This window comes from Rhopilema esculentum, chromosome 3 (genome assembly GCF_057945365.1).
Source record: "Rhopilema esculentum isolate cy_ngs chromosome 3, ASM5794536v1, whole genome shotgun sequence".
NCBI classification, from domain to species: domain Eukaryota; kingdom Metazoa; phylum Cnidaria; class Scyphozoa; order Rhizostomeae; family Rhizostomatidae; genus Rhopilema; species Rhopilema esculentum.
Window position 1 is genome coordinate 1106314 of NC_142817.1, and position 21267 is coordinate 1127580.

General features: G+C 35.4%; 1 protein-coding gene across 1 annotated transcript; it reads left to right on the plus strand.

Annotated features, from left to right (window-relative positions):
* Positions 1-1414: 1414 nt before the first annotated feature.
* Positions 1415-20060, plus strand: LOC135692785 (uncharacterized). Its single transcript, XM_065211082.2, has 13 exons — positions 1415-1817; positions 7883-7936; positions 8492-8596; positions 9349-9690; positions 10235-10317; positions 11063-11277; positions 11917-11951; positions 12766-12896; positions 13534-13655; positions 15834-15880; positions 16189-16976; positions 17369-17597; positions 18443-20060. The coding sequence occupies exons 1-13, from the start codon at positions 1730-1732 to the stop codon at positions 18853-18855; spliced, it is 2652 nt and encodes an 883-aa protein (XP_065067154.2). The 5' UTR covers positions 1415-1729; the 3' UTR covers positions 18856-20060.
* The last annotated feature ends 1207 nt before the right edge of the window (positions 20061-21267 follow it).

The following is a 21267-nucleotide window of genomic DNA, read 5'->3' on the forward strand; positions in this document are numbered from 1 at the left end:
AGAAATCGGCTTAATTATTCATATGGAAGGTAACTGCACTATGCTGGCTTCCATTCATTTGATACTAATTATGAAGTGAATAACAGTAATACAGATGAAAAAGCCGGTAAATAGAGAGGTCTGGACTCCATAGTCAAAGTCTTGAATCAAGTTTCATTTAAGAAATTACACGATTGGCAATGCTTTTGATACCGACCACATGGTTCTCATCAATTTTTTAAGTTTTTCACTGGTTTCTGAAAAAACGGTTTGCTGAATATATGTTTTCAGGCTTTGGTTAATGCATGGATTCCTGCAAATTTTTTCTCAAGCCAGGTCTTCATTCTGATACTTTCAGTAACAACAATTGGCTAATGCCCATCTTTAGTTCCTGGATTTTGAAAATTAAAATATCGAAATAACTTCTAGGTTAATTATAGTTTCTAAAGCAAATTCTGTTATCATTTGCACTGGTTTTGATCCCTCGGTCTTGCTAATCCAAAGTTTTAGTCGAATGCTTTTTTTACCCAGGGCTGGAAATAAATCTTTCGTTGGTTGGAGAAGGGGCGTTATCCTGGGTTCCAGATTCACTCAATAAAAAACGTACATAAAGTCTCGGTGGGGCGTACATAAAAGAAATAAACAAATAACTGTTAGTATAGTAATGAAACAAATGGACGAAAATCTCTGTTTGAAAAAAATACATTTGGACTAAATTGAAAAAGCTGGGGCGTAGTCAGTGGTCGAAAAATGGCAATGCAGATGTACACACTATTGAGAAATTTTGTAATTGTTATAATTCAACCAAATTTGAGGGGTTCCTTACCATTAGATAACGTTGAGTCATTTCAATGCTTTCAAATGCATTGCGCAAAAGTGCCAACTTTTCAAGCTATGTTTTTCAATGCACCAGCTGCTTTTGCTCGCAACGTGAAAACTCTCTGCTTTCATAAGGTTGTTCTTCTGTGAAATTGAAGATCAACCTTAATGCCGACTTTCCTCCTTCCTCACAACAGGCCTTAGAATGCATTCAACACTATTGGTAAGCAGAGAGTTGATATGCTATTTATATTATTCATTAGTATACAATATCTTCTTACGTCTTTAGAATTGATGCTCTGCAATTTTATGTGTGTTCCCTGTAATGGCATCTTTCAAAGGATTTCTTTAGCATGACACTAATAAGGGACCTTCTGTTGTCTAACTTATGAAGATCAAAACTCTAATTGCAACACAAGAGTTGCGGAAAGGGTGCAGAAGGAGTGGGGGAGGTAAGGGTGTTTAAATCTAGTCGAATAAAAGCTCTTTTGCTAATGACTGCTTTTGAAAATACATTTCTTTCTAACTAATTCGATATTGATTCAAGCTTTATTCTTTGATTTCATTATGTTAGTAAAATCACACTTGCTTTGTCGTCCATGATCGATAGCGGGGAAGGATGCGACTGGGGAGGAGCCGCGCGGGTTCTCACCCAATGGAGTGCATCTGTTAGAAGAAGCCTAGGCCATCAACACACTGTAATATCGTACGGAAAACTGCTAAATCGCAGAAGAAGAAATGAAACCAATAGGCCGAATTGTAATCATGTAGAAAAGATATATCAGATTTTTCTTACTGCTGGTGGATCACCGGTTTTTTCCTGTGCACGAAAAATTCCGTAACACCATGTATTGATTGTACTAGGCCCAGTGACGTCAGAAGACATCGTGAAAATGTAGAGACTTGTCCTGTCACTCGGAAAGAGGAAAAAATGGCTGAAAGAGTCGGGAAAATCGGATTAAATGCAGGAACGCCATGGAGTCTATTCGCCGAAAATACAGCGTTTGAAGACACCGAAGGTATACATTTGTTTGTTGCTAGCATGTTATCAGTTAGGCCCTGCTGTTTATTGATGCATAACGGATTATATCCAAATTAATGGATTTCGGAAATGTTAAAATTTCATGATTGCTCAGGTTTTAGCAAAGTCATGCGAATCAGTAACTTTAAAAGATTAGCTGTTCTTGCGTATCCAGATGAGTCCGAAACTTAAATGACCTGTCCGTTTTTCTTTGTTTTCAGTTCTGTATCAATGTAATTTTCGTATTTTCAGTCACTTGTCCGACAAACCTCAAGAAAGTGATACCTTCATTGAACATCACAGACCAATGAAAATTGATATTCGAATTTAGTAATTGCTCATCTTATGACAAACTGTTTTATTTATGAAGCGAAATATTTTGGATGGAAGTTTTTCAACACCTGTTGTTATGATTTTTGTTACTTTTCAACAAAATGAAGGTGGCACACCCCCCACCTTATGGGCATGGAAACTTTGATTCAGCATGCAATTATTATGTCAACTGCCATTATAACTGTAATGTTTTGTGAGATTTGATAGTATGTCATATCTAAAAGCAATGGAAACGATTGTTAAAGGATTAGCATTAATTGATCTTTCTTATTGTTAAACCACACTTTTTTGCTGCAAGTGCCACAAAGCATGTTCAGAAAAAAATAGCTTCTGTAATATAAAATTAGTCAGTATGCAACATATACTTTGAATCCCAGGGGGCACCACCTATAAAGCATACCCTGTCACATATTAAACATGATTAAATTTTATTTAATCATTAATAGCTATAATTAGAATCTTAATAGCTTTTTTTCAGCTATTAGCAATTCTTTGCTCAAGAGCCTCTACTGCTTTATCTTCTATACACTGCCCTGCTTTCACCTGCTTTCTGAAATTATCGGGGTTTTGGGGCAACTGCCCCCTTCAATTCAATATCAAATTTACCTCAAAAATATGATATATATTAACATGCAAGAAATAGATGAAAACAGCCACTGAAACAAGAAACACAGATAGCTAAATGCATCTGCCTCAAAACTCAAAAGTTTTCTACACAAGTTGTCACCCCATACTTTCCCTGACAATATAACACATACATAGTTATGGTTTTGAAGATATGTATATGTTTAAATCATTCCTATTTGGAAATTTAGGACTTGGCAGGTGAACAGGCAGTTATAATCTTTTAATTTACTCTCCATGCAAGGTTCCTAATTCTGGTACCTTCCTAGTCCTCCTCTATGGTTTAAATATAGTTTGACCAATATTGCTCTATTCAAGTTAAATCACTGTTTTGACATATATATTTAGGCTACCTTCGGCCTTAGAGATCATGAATCATGATATACAGGTTAAATGTTCCAGACTATCAAAGTACCCTAAAAGGCTATCACCAGTGATGATAACTGAAACAGGCTGTTATAAATGATCCTACTTGTGAGATATTAAGTTCTAACATAACATGAAATATTTTTCCCCAAGAGCATCATGTGCAATAATAACTTGCACAGGACCATACACATTTCATATTTTATCCAAAGTTCCAATAATTAATGTGCCAATGAAAAGACTGCAATTTTTGCCTCCATGTATTCTACCTTAATCCTGTGAACTGTTGTTCTTGTGAGGTGCAGTTCTGTGCTAGTCATACTGTCATATCACAGACCCTAAAGATATGGTAACACATGATCATTTCTGGCATAGCCCAGCATACACAAGTACTGAGTTCTTCAATATTTGCTATTTGCATTGTTAACCTATCACATAAATTTGGTTCAGATGAATAGTATAACTGTGTTTTTTAATGTGTGATGAAAAAAGGAAACTTTTCTATTCAAATATGAATTATTAAAGGAAATGGCAGGAATATGTATATTTGATAATTTCCATTTGGTAGATATATGTTTAGATTTATTGCACTGATATGCCTTGATCATACCTAAGTTAGAAAGTTTTGTTGGCTTTTTGACTGCATCAAATACTCTTGTTTGTAACAAAAATAATGTTGCTTGAAAAGATTCAACATTTTCTCCCAAGTGCCAAAGTAAATTCGACACAATTCAAATCATTTGCTTTATTCAAATGACACATTTGATAAAGTTTTATCTTTGCTAATCGAGATAAGCTTTAAAAATCATGTTTTCAATCCCATAAGTCATGATTTTATTGCACATTATACAAGATTGTTGCATTTTCACCTCTTTTCATTAATTCTTGCTGTTTTGTTACCTTTACAGTCCTGTCTCTGATTCTGTTTACTTCAGGAGCCCTTAATTGAGGACAAAGAAATACTAAGCAATTGTACAGGGACTTGCCAAACTTTAAGAGGGGAGAGACTAGATGGTATATCACAGGAAATGATTGCCCTTCTTTTTGAAGACTTTGCAAATATAGAGCCTTGAACATCACCTTCATTGCTAGTAAAGTGTTGTGGCAATTTCTATGCAAGGAGTTTCTTGAGAGGATGAGCTCTGTCAATAAGGAAACTAATCAAGGAGAGAGCACCCACTTGGTTAAGAACAAAAATTGTAGATTTATTGATGATAAATGAAGATTACATTAATTAAACCATACTGTATTTTAAGTATGGCTGCTAGAGCTAGATTGAACTGGAGCTAGATAGAGCTGGATAGTTCTAGGGCTGGTAATTGGTACTGAAGAAATTGACCTTTAGTTGATGCTGGAAATTCATTATTGTTAAAGTTTGCTTAATAACATGCAAAACCCTTTTCCCAGATTTTGCACCTCCATATCTTATAGATTTCAAACCATACTGCAAAGCGTGCTTTGCAATTTTTAATCTGGAAAGCCTCATTGTTTCATCTAGATGGTAACCCTCATTAGGACCATTTCAAAGTCATTTGTATGCTTATCAACCTCCCTTGCATAAACATGTTACTGGCAAGAGATGAAACCCATCAAGTAGATGTGGGCTTGAATTGCTAATAAAATCATTTTCCCTATCCTTCAACTTCATATATTATTGTTTCCTTCGAACTCAAATATCTGTTGATACAGTTATAATAATCACAAATATGGAAATCCAAAGATTAGCAATTTTAGTCAGTCAGTTGGAACATGCTATTGAAGCTTAGGTTAAGATTTTTGTCTGTATACTATTAAGGGCAATGAGTGCAGGTAGTCCACCATCTTTGTTGGTATTGGTTTCCAAGAAAGCTTGCTATAAAGAATGCCAATAGATTTTTGAATTCTTGAAGATATTGTTGTGTTTGCACCCGTCATAATATTTTAGTGGCAAGGTGTGCCTTTGCTTGAGCTTTGTGATTACTAATTGATAATTGCTGTCACCCACATGTTTACTGCTGTCTTATTTCAACTCCTTTCAACTGTATTTGCATTTCTTTTCTTTATCCTGGAACTGCTGTCTCATAAAATGATATTTTGTTCCAAGTTAACATAGATCAAAAGAAAAGGTCTCAATGATGTTCCTTGAATGATTAAAAACGTCTGTGTTTCAAAAATTGGTAGCTGCTCATCCCATGCTTTTAGTTTAAATATTTCAGGCAATACCACTAAAATCTAAATTGTTTTAATGTTTTACATCCAAACTGAGAAAACAGTTATCTGCCTCTTCCTTGCTTGCTTCTTCTCATGGAGCTTCTTGCTTTAAAGAATGCAGGCTTGCTCTAAACCCTTTTTCCAATAAAAGTATGTTTGTTAGGAATGTAAGGAGATAGTCTCCTTTTGTAACTTCAAATTCATGTAGCTCATTCCTTCTATTTGCAGTAAATGATAAAAATATCAATATGTAAACTTTAGCTAAATCTCTCATAGTAATATAGCTGACTAATTTTTTAAATAACTAGGAAGTTGTGGTGAAAGTGTTGCTAAGTTTCAGTATCGATTCCAGTTTTTGTATTTTGTTTTCCAAGCTCATAAGTATTTTTTTAACTTGTATAATTTATTAACTTTTATTAACTAATATTCACATTGATATGAAGAGCATGTGTATGCTTGATGTGGGAATATAAAATAAACCAGAAGATTTTACCAGACAACAATGATATAGAGAAAGATTTGCAAGCTTTGCTCAAAATTTGAATAAAATAAATTGTGAAAATGTTTTGCCAGACGTTTTCCATATTACTTTGTTTTATTCATGGTTTTTGTACATATCAGTGTTTTATAGCATAAATTTCAGTTTATAAAACTTTACATTAAACTATTTGATACACTTTTTGCATAAAAAATACATTTTCTTGCATCATGATTTATCTATAGTTCCTAATTCATCTATAAAAATTGTAAGACCAAGACCATGACTTGGAGTAAGACATTATTAGTCATCCTTAGGGGCTCCCTTTATTTGCAAGGGACATTATTCACAATATCTTGCTGTGTAAACATGAAGTTGCAATCCTTGACAATGATGAACAATTCCATTAAAATATGTTTGTGCTTGTGAAATCATGTTTATTGGGTGAGATATTGTGAAGTAGTAAAATACTGTGCATGAATTTATAAAACTTAGTCTCTATGGGGCCCTCTACTGCAGAAAATTGGAAGAATGGAAAAAAGAATGCCAGAACTCTCTTCCTTTCTGCCTTTTTATGTCCTTCTGGTGCCAAAGCAGATAGCTTTTGCCATATTCTCTTCTAAGCCTGTCAACTATACTTATCAAAAAATCAGGGCTGTATTTCCTCCTGGTTGTATATATAAGCCACAATATATTCTATTACTGCCAGTCTTGTATTTTTATTTCTTTGTCTATATTCCTGAAGAGTACATACTCTTTCAAAATGCATGCTCCCATTAAATGGGCTTTTGTATATTGTTGTTTGATGGCTGTTGAGAATCTATTGTTAAGTTATTCTTCAGCTCTTTTCCTTGTAAGATGATCCAACCAATTTTGCTCTTGTCATAAAGATTTCTATGCTATATTCAGTATACATCTATGCCACATTTGTTTTTATTGGTCTATTTTTCTGTAAGGCTTGACAACAGGACAATAAGGAATTATCACAAGGCACCTGTAGGTGAAAAGCATGCGGGCAAGCTTTAAGTTATTTCTTAAACATATTCTGCAGCAAATAATATTTTTGCAATAGTACACGTTTGGTCTCTACTGCCCCAGGGTTATTCCTGATTATAGTCACAAATTACCCTTGTTCACATTAACCAACTGATGATTTTAAAAGGTGATATTTGATATTGTCTGCATTTGACACTTTATAATCTGGTTTGAAGTTGCATTGGATTCTATCTGCATCACTGCAGATTATCCACCAGAGAATGTCTATAGGAATTCAGTTTTTCAGCTTAAATAATTAGTTTTGTTTATTCCCTCTTTTCTGAGAAAATTGTCAAATGGTTGTAAGAAAGTTGTTCTGCTCTCAAACTTGAAGCTCTGCTCATTTGCAGTGGATAATCTTGAAAACAAAGTTGCTAATTTTCACCAATACTTTCTCTTATATTTTAATTAATTTAATTCAGCTATTTGTTTTTATTTTTATTTCACCTGGAAAAACTTTTATATACTGGATAATATTTATTCATCCTTTGAAACTGGGACATATGAAGTTTTGTTATCGTTATCTTGCTTTATCACATATTTCATATCACCAAGGGATACTCTTCTTTGAAACAAGGCTATCTAGTTTTCTTGGATTTTACCTGCTACTCAGATTATATTTGCATATATTTGTATGATTTTAATTGACAACATTTAGTTGTGCTTAAGATTTTAAGTGAAATTCTATTCTTCACTTCAGTCAAGTGCCAAGCCATACAGTTAATCCTTAATAAGTCATTTATCTATAGTTTTAAGCACTTGAATAAATACATTTTTTGCGACTGGATTCTTCATTTTAAATACTAGACCAATACAAGTCCTTTTTGTCCTATAAATGACCACTTCTCAGTTTGATTCAATCTGATGCTGGAGCTAGCCTTTAGTTCTACTTTTTAAAAGAAGTTTTTATTTTTTTATTCCTTGTATGTTTATTACAGTTTTGCTGATTTTAATTTTTTTTTCTTACTTCTCTTACATTTTGTTGAATGTAGAATACTTTGGTGTACCAATCAGCTAAAAAAGTCACTTTGTTGCAGGGTTAGTACATCCGAAAGGAATAAACACTGAGGCAGCAAGATTGCACAAAGAAGGTATGTATGGCAAAAACTAGAACTGCATGCATTTTAATTGCTGCCTAAATAATTGTTTTTTTTTGTAATCATGCAACAATTTATTATCCTACAATCATCAAAGTTTATAACAACATATTATTTATTTTCCATAAACGTTTGATTGATAAGAACCATAAAATGTAATTCGGGAATGATAATACTCAAGATTGCCAGATATTAGAAAACCAAAATTTCGCATTTTGTCTTTATGCAATAATAATAGATGTCTGCATGGCCTGTGAATGGAAAACTTTATCAGATGATGAAAGCCAAGTTGTAGTGAATCATTCGAAAAACTTGAAAAATTCACAATTATTGTCTGATATTAAGTACACCCTTTACTTGTTTTCATCTTGTCTCAGACAGTCATGGCCAGAAATGCATTAGAAAAACCTACATCATTTTTTTTCTTATATTTTATGTCACTTGACTGAAAATAAGTAATACTGATGAATATTCGTTGTAAAAGAATTTTAGCTCTTCCTAAGGTGAAAATCAAACATTGTCAAATGTTACATTTCATTGGGTTTTCAGATATGAGGCTGTTTGGCGTTTGCCCTGCTAAAGATGGTTTGGTTCTAGCCGTTTGCAAAGAATGCAAGTGCATCTTGCAGGTATCGTCGCTGATTACCCACTACGGTAAGTGCATGGGGATTATTTATATGCCACTGATGCATCCATGCATCAGTCCTCGCCTTATTCTTTGCATAGCAGTAACCTTTTCGAATTAGAATCTAGCGTCAGATAAAGTTAGTTGGATGATGGTTTTCATATCTGCACATACAGTAGGTTCCCGCATATAAGAAACCCCCTTGTATAAGAAACCAGCCTCAAATTCTTTTCAAAGGGCTCCTTTAATAAAAAACAATTTTTGGTCTGAAATTGAAATGTTTCTTATTTTCAGATCCGTCATACTTTATTATTGTATGCCAAAAAATAATCCCCTAAATATTGTAATGCAATGTAGTGTTTAAAACATAATTTGGCATAACCAAACACGGTCCAACACTTAAAGCTTACTTGCTTATTTAAAAAATATGTAACCTATATATAAGAAACTTATTCTCTGATTATAAAAAGGTATCTTAAAATTAGAAACGTTCTGAGGCCTCAATTTAAAAAGTGGTTTCTTATATGCGGGAACCTACTGTACTCCATGATACAATTGTTTTGTGAAAACAAGCTCTGAAAAACTAGCCAGAAGCGCTGAAAAATATCACAACACTCGAGCGGGCTAGAAATTGTTGCATAAATTTGAAACAATTTACCTTGTGAATAATTGATAATGAATAATGGCAGAGCAAGGATCAAATTCTGTATTAATTAGCTATGTTTAAACTTTACTGTGTCGCTATCATTATCGATAAATTTCATAACCTTTTTCTGTGCAGAGAGAAAGCATCCTAAGGTTTTGTCATCTATAAAGCGATCACCGACCAGAATATGTTCAGTGACAAAGGAAATTCTATCACCGTCACACACATTCGGAAAATCAAAACTGTTAAAATCCCCTGGGGACAACAGCTTCATCCGCATCGAAGAGGTGGACCCAACTGACATCAATGTGAAAATCGAAGAGGTTCCATTGACGATACCGAATTTCAACCACACCGCTAAAGGCAAAATACCGAAGATAAATTTAAAGAACGTGATTGGAAACAAAGCGAAGGCCGGTTCTGAAAAGCAGACGTCAACCTGGAAGGGACAACACAAGAAACAGATTATTAATAAAGGTGAGGAAAGTTAAGGGTGTCAAGAATGTTTTTTTAGCGGATGTTTAGCAAAAGATAAGTGCCAAAATATAAGCCTATAAGGAACATTTATTTTGGCAAAATGAAGCAATACGTATATAATATAAATAGAAAAGAGGATGCCTTGTGTTGTTTTCTTGTTTCATTGACTGTTGATGTGCTTGGAATGGCGAAGCTTTCGTTAAAAACTCTGAGAAGTGAATAAATGTTCCTTGCCTTCCTTGTAGACGTAAGAACCGGGGGAAAGTGCACATTTGCAGGTCACAGAATTGGCCCTTTATTTATCTATGAACTCCATTTACTTTTAAATTTTTTGTCTATGCATTGTCCAGCACTCAATTGCTAGCAGGATTTCATCAAAGCTATCTTTCTCTCCCTCTCCCTATATATTTAAAGAATATGCTTACTCCATTAAGGGGGCTTAGTGATTTAAAGAATCTCATGGGCGGATTCACTTGAGTTTCTTTTATATAGACGCATGCTGTGTTTTCCTTATATATAAACGCATGCTGCGTTTTCCTTTTAGATAAAGAATATGATCCAGAGAGACACTGTGGTGTTTGGATCGAAGAGCAGACCAGGAACTGCACCAGGTCACTCACGTGCAAGGTATGCTTTCCGCGTGTTTCCCAGAACGTCTTAAATCTTTCAATAATCAACCCTACATTTTTTGAGAAGCTTCAAGAGTAAAGCGTTTTTAAGGTGTATGTCCAAGCTGTCGGAGTCGTTAAGTTTTGTGTAACTCCAAAATCAGTATAAATGCATAAATGGATTTAAATATGCCAATCATAATGCAAAATCGTGAGAATTTAGTTAATAACTGGAATTGTGTCTAAGACATTCTCCCAAACCGTTTCGTCCAAACACTTCTACACCTATACTGCTTCAAAAGGCCTGTTTCTACTTGTTTTCCCCAAGCTGGACTTTTGCAGTGGTAAGGATGTTGCTTTTGAAAAGCAGAAAGTTTCAACTTTCTAACAGTATTTTCTTTTGAATTCGCCCCGGGCTTCTTCCACATATTCGCCCCGGGCTTCCGTTTATGTTTTCCGTTACGCCGTCTGCTTCCTCTTTATGTACCCTATCCTTTCTGTTATTCTATCTATCAATTATCTCAAATCGATAGTTTATCGTCTGTTACCTTCTTGTTTTGTTGACTTCATTAACTTTACTTGCCGATTCGTCTTCTCTAAAGCTGTTCCTGTGTTTGTTCGCAAACAGTACTTGGTGCATTTATGTTTAAGCTTGTAATTTTTTTCTCATAAACGCTAGCTGGTATTGTTATGAATCAATCAGTATTGATTTGATGTTTTTGTTAACTTTGAACGATTCTGAGAACTGTTCTCCCTTATTCCAGACACATTCGTTAGCATCTAGAAGAGAAGTGTCGGGGCGGTCCAAAGTCTTTGATGCCCTGTTGGCTGATTACAAGCTGCGCGTACAGAGCAACAAGGAGAGTGGATCGTCATCAGGCACCAACACGCCGACTGCAACGCCTTCGCCAACCCGGTCGAATCCTCCCAACTTCACGTTGAAGTCAGAGCGACGACTTTCAAGTGCAACGGACCCAAGGTAATAAGCAGCTTTCACTAACAGCAGTGTTTATGGAAATACCTTCCTCTTACTAGGAAGACAGAAACCTTTAATAGAATCCTCACAATGACAAATATATTACTGTATACCTGTCTGATAAATGTTTGTCTTAAAGTGTTCAATGCAGTATAGGCAGTTCTGTACACGCTTTGATGTAAAAAGCAGACGATTCGAATTTTCAGCACCGCGATTCACGCTTAATGTGCTCATCAGGCAATTGTTCCTTAATGCTGGACAGTTGCCTGATGACGTCATCAAGCGCGCAACTCGGAGTTGCAACTTAGAACTGCTCTGTTCTTGACACCAAAGCATGCAGATTATTAATTAATATCTAGTAAGAATTTTGAAAGATTTCAAAGCAGCTCTTTTTGTAAATTAAGGAATTTTCTCTAGATTTCTGCTAGATTTTATTATATACAAATATATTTTCTCATTGAGAAAAGTTGTGCATGTTTGTCTGTAAATAGTCACATTCTGTATTTATATAAATAATTAAAAGCTTTTTGAATAATTTTTATCTGCTAAATATTCCCTTACTCTTGCTTTTATCTATTACCCAGATCCTAATTTTGATTAAAAACTTTAGATTAAAAACTATCGTTTTCTTCTCTTATGTAGATCACCGTCATCGAAAGATTCTTTCCGGTCTGAAGGTTTGTGATGAATTTTTTCTTTCATTTTTCTGTCTTTCAAGGCTTCGCATTCGCTGGTATCTTTTTTTATGAGTTTGAATCAATTAACTAACTACGGGGTTTTAGAATAAAGGTAAATAAGGATTTTTTCAGTGGTGGACACCTGTGGGGCGAGGGAGGGGCGGTCGCTCCCTAATATTTTAGAAAACAATGGTCTTTTGTTCTAAAACAAAAGGGGGGAATTTTACATCATCGCATCAAAACAATAGGCTTGCCCCCAATATTTGACCAAGTTTTAATCAAAGTTGTCCCTTAAATTTGTCTTTTCTACGCAAGTCTTGGTTTTCAATAGTGCAACAGCAACAACAAGTATCTGTAACAAGATTATATTCAAGATTATTAAACCAGACTCGAGATTATATAAACTATGCTCGAGGTTTTTTTAACAAGATTCAAGATTTTTAAACCAGATCAAGATTAGAAAACCAGACTCAAGATTATAAAACCAGACTCAAGATTATGAAACCAGATTCAAGATTATGAAACCAGACTCAAGATTATGAAACCAGACTCAAGATTATGAAACGAGACTCAAGATTAGAAAACCAGACTCAAGATTATAAAACCAGATTCAAGATTATGAAACCAGACTCAAGATTATGAAACGAGACTCAAGATTATGAAACGAGACTCAAGATTATAAAACCAGACTCAAGATTATGAAACCAGATTCAAGATTATTAAACCAGCATTTATCGAAGCTTATTCTTCTACCATCGTTTGATGCCCTTTGCGGCGCTTTTTTGTTCTTTTCACAATTCTTTTTCTTCTATAGCTAAGAAACATTCCTTGGGTGACGATCACACTTCACCATTTACGCAAATACAACCTACCTACGTGGATTATATCTGCGAAGACCATTCTTCGTCAATACAAACAATCTCATATCACCCAAAACCTTTAGCAGTAAGTAAATTGAGGATTTTTTAGACTATTAGGAAGATTAAATGATAGAGTTTGCGAGACCTTAGCAGCAAATTATGTTCTTCCCTTATAACGCTACTGATGTTTTCAACCTTTTACATGGCTAGATTGATTTTGAATGTAAAAACCTCAAGCCAGGATATATTTGCAATAGCTTAACACTTTTGTAATCATGTTTAATCATTTTTGTAACTTGAAAATTCTTTTCTCCTCTATACCTCCTTTATGCCTCATTTCTTGTCAATTTTCGAGTCAGGATAACAATTGCAAACAGACTTTCGCAAAAAAAAATATTCAATTGCTGAAGAGCTAAGTATGCTAAGTATGCATCCTTGAATTTAGATTATGCTGGATTTCCTTATTGCAGGAATTTGTCATATAAATCTACTAAACATTAAATCAAGAATAAAATCCAAAAGAAATGTTTGACATAGCATTTAAACCACAATCAGTACATTGTGATTTGATGATTTAACTTTCTCACAAAAGTTTCTGATGGAAGACGTGTTTGAAAGCGTTTCAAAGTGTCGTTGGATTTGACAGCGTTTGAAAAATTGGAACATTTATTGGCTAGATATGCATAATGACGTATCAATTTTAATGCTTTTTACGTTACTAGGTAAACAATTTCTCTGCCCGGCGCATTGGAAGTGGATGCTACTCTTTTAACAAAAAATTCCACAGTTTTCGGCTTGCAGCCCAAACTATGGTGGATCAACTCATAAAAGCGAACTCGAACACGTGAGAGTTTATTCTTTTGCATCCTTTAGTAATTATTTGTCTTAGAAATGCACTTAATTCATTACATAAAGTTTTTCTTCATTGTTATATTTGGGGTTTTAGAGGATAAAATTTGCTGCAAATTATTCGTTTTTCATTAAGAATTTGTAGAGCTTCTTGTTTTAAAAAGTTCACTGTTTTTTTACTTTTCATTGTATGCACCTATTTTTCGGTTTGAAAATTGGTAAGCAACATAGAGCTGAATTTGGTAAAAGCCTTTTTGAAAATTTATCTTCGTAAAGTTACAAGGATTACAACTTAAAGGAGAACTGACACGCAAAAATAATTTTGGCTTATTCGATGCAAAATTTGTCGCTGACTTCAAATCTGGAAAAAGTTTTCTTCTTAGATTCGCCGTTTTTCTGATATTTGCACTTTTATCCGTCAAATACGTCACAGCCAGGACTCGGGAATTTCCCGAAGCGGAAACAAGATTATCGCCAGGAGTTGTTAAAATTCTCGGTTGACGTCACAAGTGACATGTTAACAATGTCGTTGTAAAGGCTTTCACCGCAACGGTGAAAGTACCAATGAAGTTTCGTGTTTTATTGAAAATAGTCCGCGGCGAAAAGACAAAAAAATGTCAGACATTTCATTTATAAGTATATAGAAGCTAGAAAATCCTAGCTACGTGTCTGCTTAGACGCTAATATCCACATAAAATTTATTTTTATGCCATGATAGCTTCGAACCAGGATGCTTTGAAACATTGAAAGAACCTCAAAGCTTGTGAAAAAAGGAGTCGACTTTGTTTGAAAACTGATACCGTTTCTTCAAAGTTTTTATTTTTACAATTACAAATAAAATCGCAACATGGGGGTGGGGGGGGGGGGTGGGGTTGAAGCAATAGCCAAAAGACAAACAAAATCTAGTGGAGACAGCGATAAAAGCAATCCTGCAACCATATGAATTCAAGAAAAAACCTTGGTTGATGGAAGCTGCGAGTGTGACTGAATAATAATTTCACTGAACTTGATTATTGTATTTTAACAGAGGTTGATATACTAGGGAATAACCTAGTCTTGCAAAAAGACCATCCCCCACAGAAGTCAAAATTGCTTGCAAAAGAAGATAATGCGCCAGTTGATATTCCTATGACAGCTAAACAGCATTTTCTTCGACTAAGAAATCAAGTTCTTTGACTAAGAGCTAAGAGCCTATTTCGTAAATCCAGATTTTTCGACTGCCAGGTAACTTATCAGTTCCCGAAACCCTTCACGCCCGGTGAAAATGGCATATAATCCGCACAAGTCGACTTTTAACCCGCCTTTACTATTTAATATCACGATACAGTTAACGTGTTTGAAACATTGAAAAACAATCATAGAATGTTACATTAACAATGAATAACTTGAAGTTCCGTTTAGGGCATCATAGGCATTTCAGCGAATTAGGCCATACAGACAAAGCAGTCTGGACAAAGACGCCTCAATCTGAAATGAAATTCTAGTTTTACGATACCTGATCTCATTTAGATTGTAGCAATAGCATTGTTTTTAATAGAAATTCCATATCAGTTTGTACTTCCAGTCTGTTCTTTGTTCATACATCGTCACTGTTGAGCCATAGGACGACTGTCTGCCCAAGCGGCAGCGCTGGTTGGTAGTAAAAACTCAGACGGCTGAAACTTTCCATTTGTTTCGAAATCAGTGCAATAAAACTCCGATTCAGAGTCCCAAACCATTGAAAAAGTCAATTATGTGTCAAAAATGCAAAATTGGCTCCTTTCACATGCACAAAATAAACATTTGTCCGCAGCATTTTGTTAAAGGTTTCTATAGAGAAACACAATACGTGCTGAGAACATGTCACTTGTGACGTCAAAGATGATCGACCACTCGTGACGATTTTCGCCTTGAGTCTCAAGTTGTCGGAATAATTGTCGTTTCTCAACTTAAAACGCCTGTATTTCAAAAACGGTAACTGTGATTTAAAAAATTTTTTCGATCCCGGAATTTGCTTGTCACGAACTACCGTTTTAGCCAAACTTATTTTTGCGTGTCAGTTCTCCTTTAAGCAAAATTTTCCATTTCATGTTTTAAAAGTCCTTCATGTTCTTTTCCTATAAGATGTTTAAGTACAATATATTCCCAAAATAGAAAAGATTTGATTTCTCATCTCTTTTTTTTGTGCTTCTAGGGTGAATTCTCAGCAGCTAAGTTATAAGCGTTTTTCAGCGGCTGATGGTAAGATGTTTTGGATTGAAATCTTGAATAATCGCGAAACATCACCAGCAGAGCTTTGTATTTCCTAAATCTTCTTATGATTTAGAATCTTTTTGTTCTCAGAATATGTCTTGTTTGTATTAGAAATTTTCCTATATTCAAGCTGTAAATCGTACACATATGAGACTTTTCTTGAAGACAACTCTTTTCACATACACAAGCTGTTCTTATTCCCTGAATTGTTGCTTCTAGTGAAATTGTTTCTTGTTATTCTATTTGCTCGATTCTGATTTAAAGGTCTTCTGATGCAATTTTAATCTTTTTCCAAGGCATTTGCTCCACCCAAGTCCTTGATGAGGGTGTCAGTACAATGGACACTTCAAACTCATTTACTTTGAATTCGTCATCAACCACAGAACCAAGTAGATTTGGACCAGTTCCGCGTGTGAAGACGAAAGTCTCTAAAGAAAATTCTCAAGCAAATCTTAAACGACAGGTTTCTGACTCGTTTTTGAGTGAACATTATTCGTCGTCACGAAAACGAAGGCACTCTGCAGATGCACTTAAAAATGAATTTATTAGCAAAGATGGAAGTTTATCAGATAACATCGTGAATGATAGTATTAATTTAAAAGATCCAACTGCTGTCGACCTTGCAAAATGCGTCAATGAATTAGGACAGGCTTTACAAGGCTTTGATGTTGAATCGTTGGACGGTAATTTCCTATCAGGAGCATTGCTTTGCACTGATTCCGCACAAAGTGGAATTTCTAACTTGACCATAACAGGAGGTAATATAACTGCGAATCTGAATACAAACATCGGGTTGAACTCAAGTTTATCATTATGTCAGACAATGGGAATAAACCAAGGTTTGCCACAGAATTTAAGTATAAACCTTGCCGGATCGCAGAATGTCGTTGTAGATCAAGGGCAGGTTGTCAATCACATGGTGGCCCCGAATGTGGCTGTAACGCAGGGAATGATGGTATCGCTACCAAATGTTACCCAAGTTCAAAACCTAGCTGCTTACCAAGGAAACCTAAAGGAGATTTTACCTGCCCCCGGTGTAGGGAACCAACAGAGTGTTTCGCCGGGGGTCTTCCTCGCGACTCAGGTGAGTGTTTCTGTTTTTGCTTTGAAATCCTAAATATATCTTGGTTCAAAATATCCTTAATACGTCATGTTACATAGTTTTGACTACTTTGTCGTTGGAAAGAATGTGAGGAAAATAAGATAGAGATTTAGGCAACGTTTGTTCTCCTGGTAAACTTTTAATGTTTGATGAATACTACTCTTAGTTAGAAATTGAAGGAGATTATTATATAGATTGGTATTACAGAGTATCCATCAGACAGAAATGTGCAGCTTGAAAAACACGATTAAACTACAAGCATGCTTGCTTAAAACGCCGATAAGGTATAGCTAAAAGAAAAGTCAACTTTAGCATTTTACATCTTAGTTTTCGAAATGAGCAAAATCTGATAACTCAATTTAAATCCCTTTCAGGGTCAGCAGCCTGTTTCTCAGTTGGCCAATGGAACTGTCTCGTCTCCTGAAACTTTTAGTATCGCATATAGTCCTGGGCAAAGTATCGCATCCGCAAACATCAACGCAAGCATACGTGCAGCAAACTCCTCGACGTCGGCCACCAAGCGACTTGCGGTCTCCGGGCCTTCAAGGGTATCGCAGTTGGTTGTACGGCAGCCTTCGCAGCAGCTGCAGAATTATCATAAAGGTAAGCTTGTCTCCTGTTTCTATATAAGTTCCATAATTCAACATCACCAATCACGATCACCAATCGCCATTATCAGTCACCATTAATCGTCACCATCAATCGTCATCAATCATAATCAATATTTATCACTATTATCAATCATCAGACGCAAATGTTTGTCTTTCCCCTCATATTCTTCCAGTGTCATGTGACTTGATCAGTGAATCACGAGTGCGTAATGGGAAATTGCTATTTCTTGATCATCTTAACATATTTTCCTTCATATGGGTTTGATTTTCCTGGAAAAAGGATTCTCCTTTTTACCCCATGTTTACCTTAATGATTTATAGACCATCTTACTCTTATTGGCTGTAAAATAGCTTCGACCAAAATGATAGTTCTGAATTTGAGATGTACAATGCAGTCAGATCAGCTCAGGAGTTGACCCCTTCATATATCTTGTATGTCCTTTTTGTTGGTAAACATTGGTAGAAATTGGTGGCTCTTTTGTACCTATTTTAATGGTAATAAGCTAGTCAATAAGAAGATATGATAATTAAAATCAAAGTTTGTTAGTGAATGATTGCCATTAGTGGAAATAGCTGAAAGTTGTTGTCGCAATGTGAACAAGGGATTTTTGGTCAACGTGAAAATCTTTTTACTTCAAATTTTCATACTTAGCAACATGACCCATAAACTGAGTAGTATTTTTAGCTGAACGTAACGAAAGAGATAAAGTGAAATTTTGAATCAAGCTCTTGTTCAAATTCTTGTCTTGCTCATTAAACCAGAAGGTAAATTTGTTAGAATATTTTTTTCAAATCACAATCTGCATTTGGATTGATCTTTTTCTCCTTCTCTTGTAGATACAAACAATCAAAGATCAAGTCCATTTCAAAAACCTGCCCCTTTTGACTCACGGAAAGCCCCCAGCCCAAGTCAGGCAGTGCAGAACCCTGTAAGGTCGCCTTCGCAACAGACAAACCTTGTCACAACCTCTACGCAGCTACTATCCAACACCCCACAATACAGTTCAACATCACAACCAATTGCTCAACTGAAGCAAATGCAGATCCAGCAACTGCAACAACAATCCATGATATCTCCACTGAACTCAGCAATGCAAGCGGAAAGTTTGTCGTACCAGCAACAAATTTTACCAAAACTGGTAGTTTCGCCTAATCGTAACCTTCCGGCGCAAATCGTGAGCTCGCAAACTTTGCAAGTGACCTCGCAACATTTGCAGCAGAGGTCTGTTCTTGAACCATCGACACCGTAGTTATCCGGGGTAATTAGCTTTTTTAAGGGTTGAAGATGATTGTTAATATATCATACAAGAGTTTGCTCATTTTTATTGCGGGCGACAAGTCGTAAGCACTCTGTCCTGAATTTCACTGACAAATACCTGCAAGAAACAATTGTTCCATTATCTCGCAATGAGCTACTTCATATTATTTCACGTACTTCTCCTTTGTTATTGAATTTTCAAAGAACCGTTTAGAACAATTGTTACTTGCAAAATCATATTATTTTGGCGAATTTTCACGAAGAGTGGCAGCCGTACCCTCCGGCAAGTTTGAATGATCTTTTGCCAAGAATTGAACCGCAATTTTCATTAGCTTTTTGAATAAATGAAGTTCCAATGTGTACATTCTGAAATTTTTCTCTCCTTTAGATTTTTGGTGTAAGTTAAATTATGTAGTCCTACAAATAGTACCTTTATGCTAATTTATCGTTGCGGAAGAGTTGAAATCATTTGTTGAACTTATCTTTTTAAATCTTTTAAGAAAATATTGATGTTTTGATTCAGGTGCTGAAAGATGTGTTCAGTTTTGCCAGCTATTTAAGTGGGTCGAGCTAGCTTCCAAAATTCACTCCCTAGACAATGAACGGCAGGACTCTTTCTCAAATGAATTTCATTCCCCCAAGTTGCATCTGAAATACAAGCCCAAAGGATATCTAGGAATACTTTGATATTCCCTATCTGCAAATATGTTTCAGTAGGGTCTATATCATACAGTTCCCTCCAGTACTTTTAATCCACACAGAGAATTCCCCTTATTCCAGACAGAAATATCTTTATTAATTGTTTTATTGATAACTTGGCATTTAGGCCAATAAAATCATCTACGACGGTGATATTGTACATATAGCATTGTTTGTCTCAACAGAAATTAATCGCATTCTTGTTAAATGTTCTTACTCGTCTCCAAAACTTTTTGTTGAGCTTCCAATTAATTTGGAGGTCACTCTTCGAGCAATCAGTCGATAGTTGTTATGCAAGGATTCATGTTGTTTCGTTTCCTTAACTAAGGATTGAGAATTTGTCACTAAGCGAAGTACTTTTTGTTATTCTGTTCCACGTGGGTTTTGACGTCTAAATTTCTTTTTCTAGGTGTTAATGCAACTGCCTTTCTTTTCTGTCATACGAATTTGATAAATATCATGCCTTTTTTAATTTAAATCAGAGTTAGCTTAACTCTTTGAGTGACTTTTTTTCAAAGAAGTATATCTAGTATCACAAAATGAAAATATTTTGAAACGACGAACAGGAGTGAAATGCACTGTGTAATTGTTAGAACATTTATTGTGAGTATATAACGATGAAAATTATTTAACGTTTTTCAAAGAGAAACTGGAAAGGTTAATAAAACTGCGATTTGCATTTCTGTGGGATGTCCTTTATTTTACACAAAGAAACCGTTCGGAAACATATATCGAATTTGTATGTCAAAAGTTGGGGAATTATTTTGCCAACGTTGACAGAAATAATTGGAATTTTCAAAGGTGTTACGATTCCACTCTCAACATAAAATCTGTCTTTTATGATTCTCTGGGACGTGAATTTGCAGTGAAACTTCCATAAATCAAATTACTGACCAAGTTGCCCTTTTTATCGGCTACTAGTGAAAAGACGATGACTTGACAGGGATCTACTTTTGTTCTTAGAAGGGATAATGCCCCTCTAAAAACATAAAAACCCCTTTTGCCAATCAACTTTTGTCAAACTGTTGTGCCCCTCAAATAATTACATCCTTTCTACGATACTGACGTCACTGCAGAAAGTCATTTGGAATTGTCTTGAGGTGTAAGTTTTGGCAGATGCTCATACATGGTGATTTCACTGCATAAGTAAATTTTACGGACGTAGGACGCATTATGAAAGTGGGGGCAGCTGTTTAAAGGGGCACCATAACAATGATTCCAGAAATGATAAAAATTGATGTTATCGTCAGGAAGCAGGGACATAGATAGCGGGGTGTGTAGGGGTGTTACCCCATCCCCATTCTACATGAGTTGGTAAATCTTTAGTTGGTGCAAAAAATTCCTGGTTGTTCGATAAATCGTTTATCGGTAGATGAAATAGGACCTAAATTTATCTTCATCCATGCCTTCATCGGTAAATTTTAGTGCTCATGACCCTCCTTCCCCCCAGTCTTTAAGATCAAATTACGCTGTCGCAAGGAGTTCTTGCTACAATGATAAAGATATCATTTTCTGGCTCAGTTGTGAGCAGTGCCACCGAGATGTTTCGGAGGCCCTGGTGTAGAACGGAAGGAGGAGGCCTTTTACGAGAAGAACGAGCCGAACATTTTTTCCCATGCTGTTTAGATTAGCTTGAAATACATTTTAGAATATTTCTTGCAGACATTTTCTTGCAAGCGTTTAATTTAGGCCCTAGGGCCCTAGC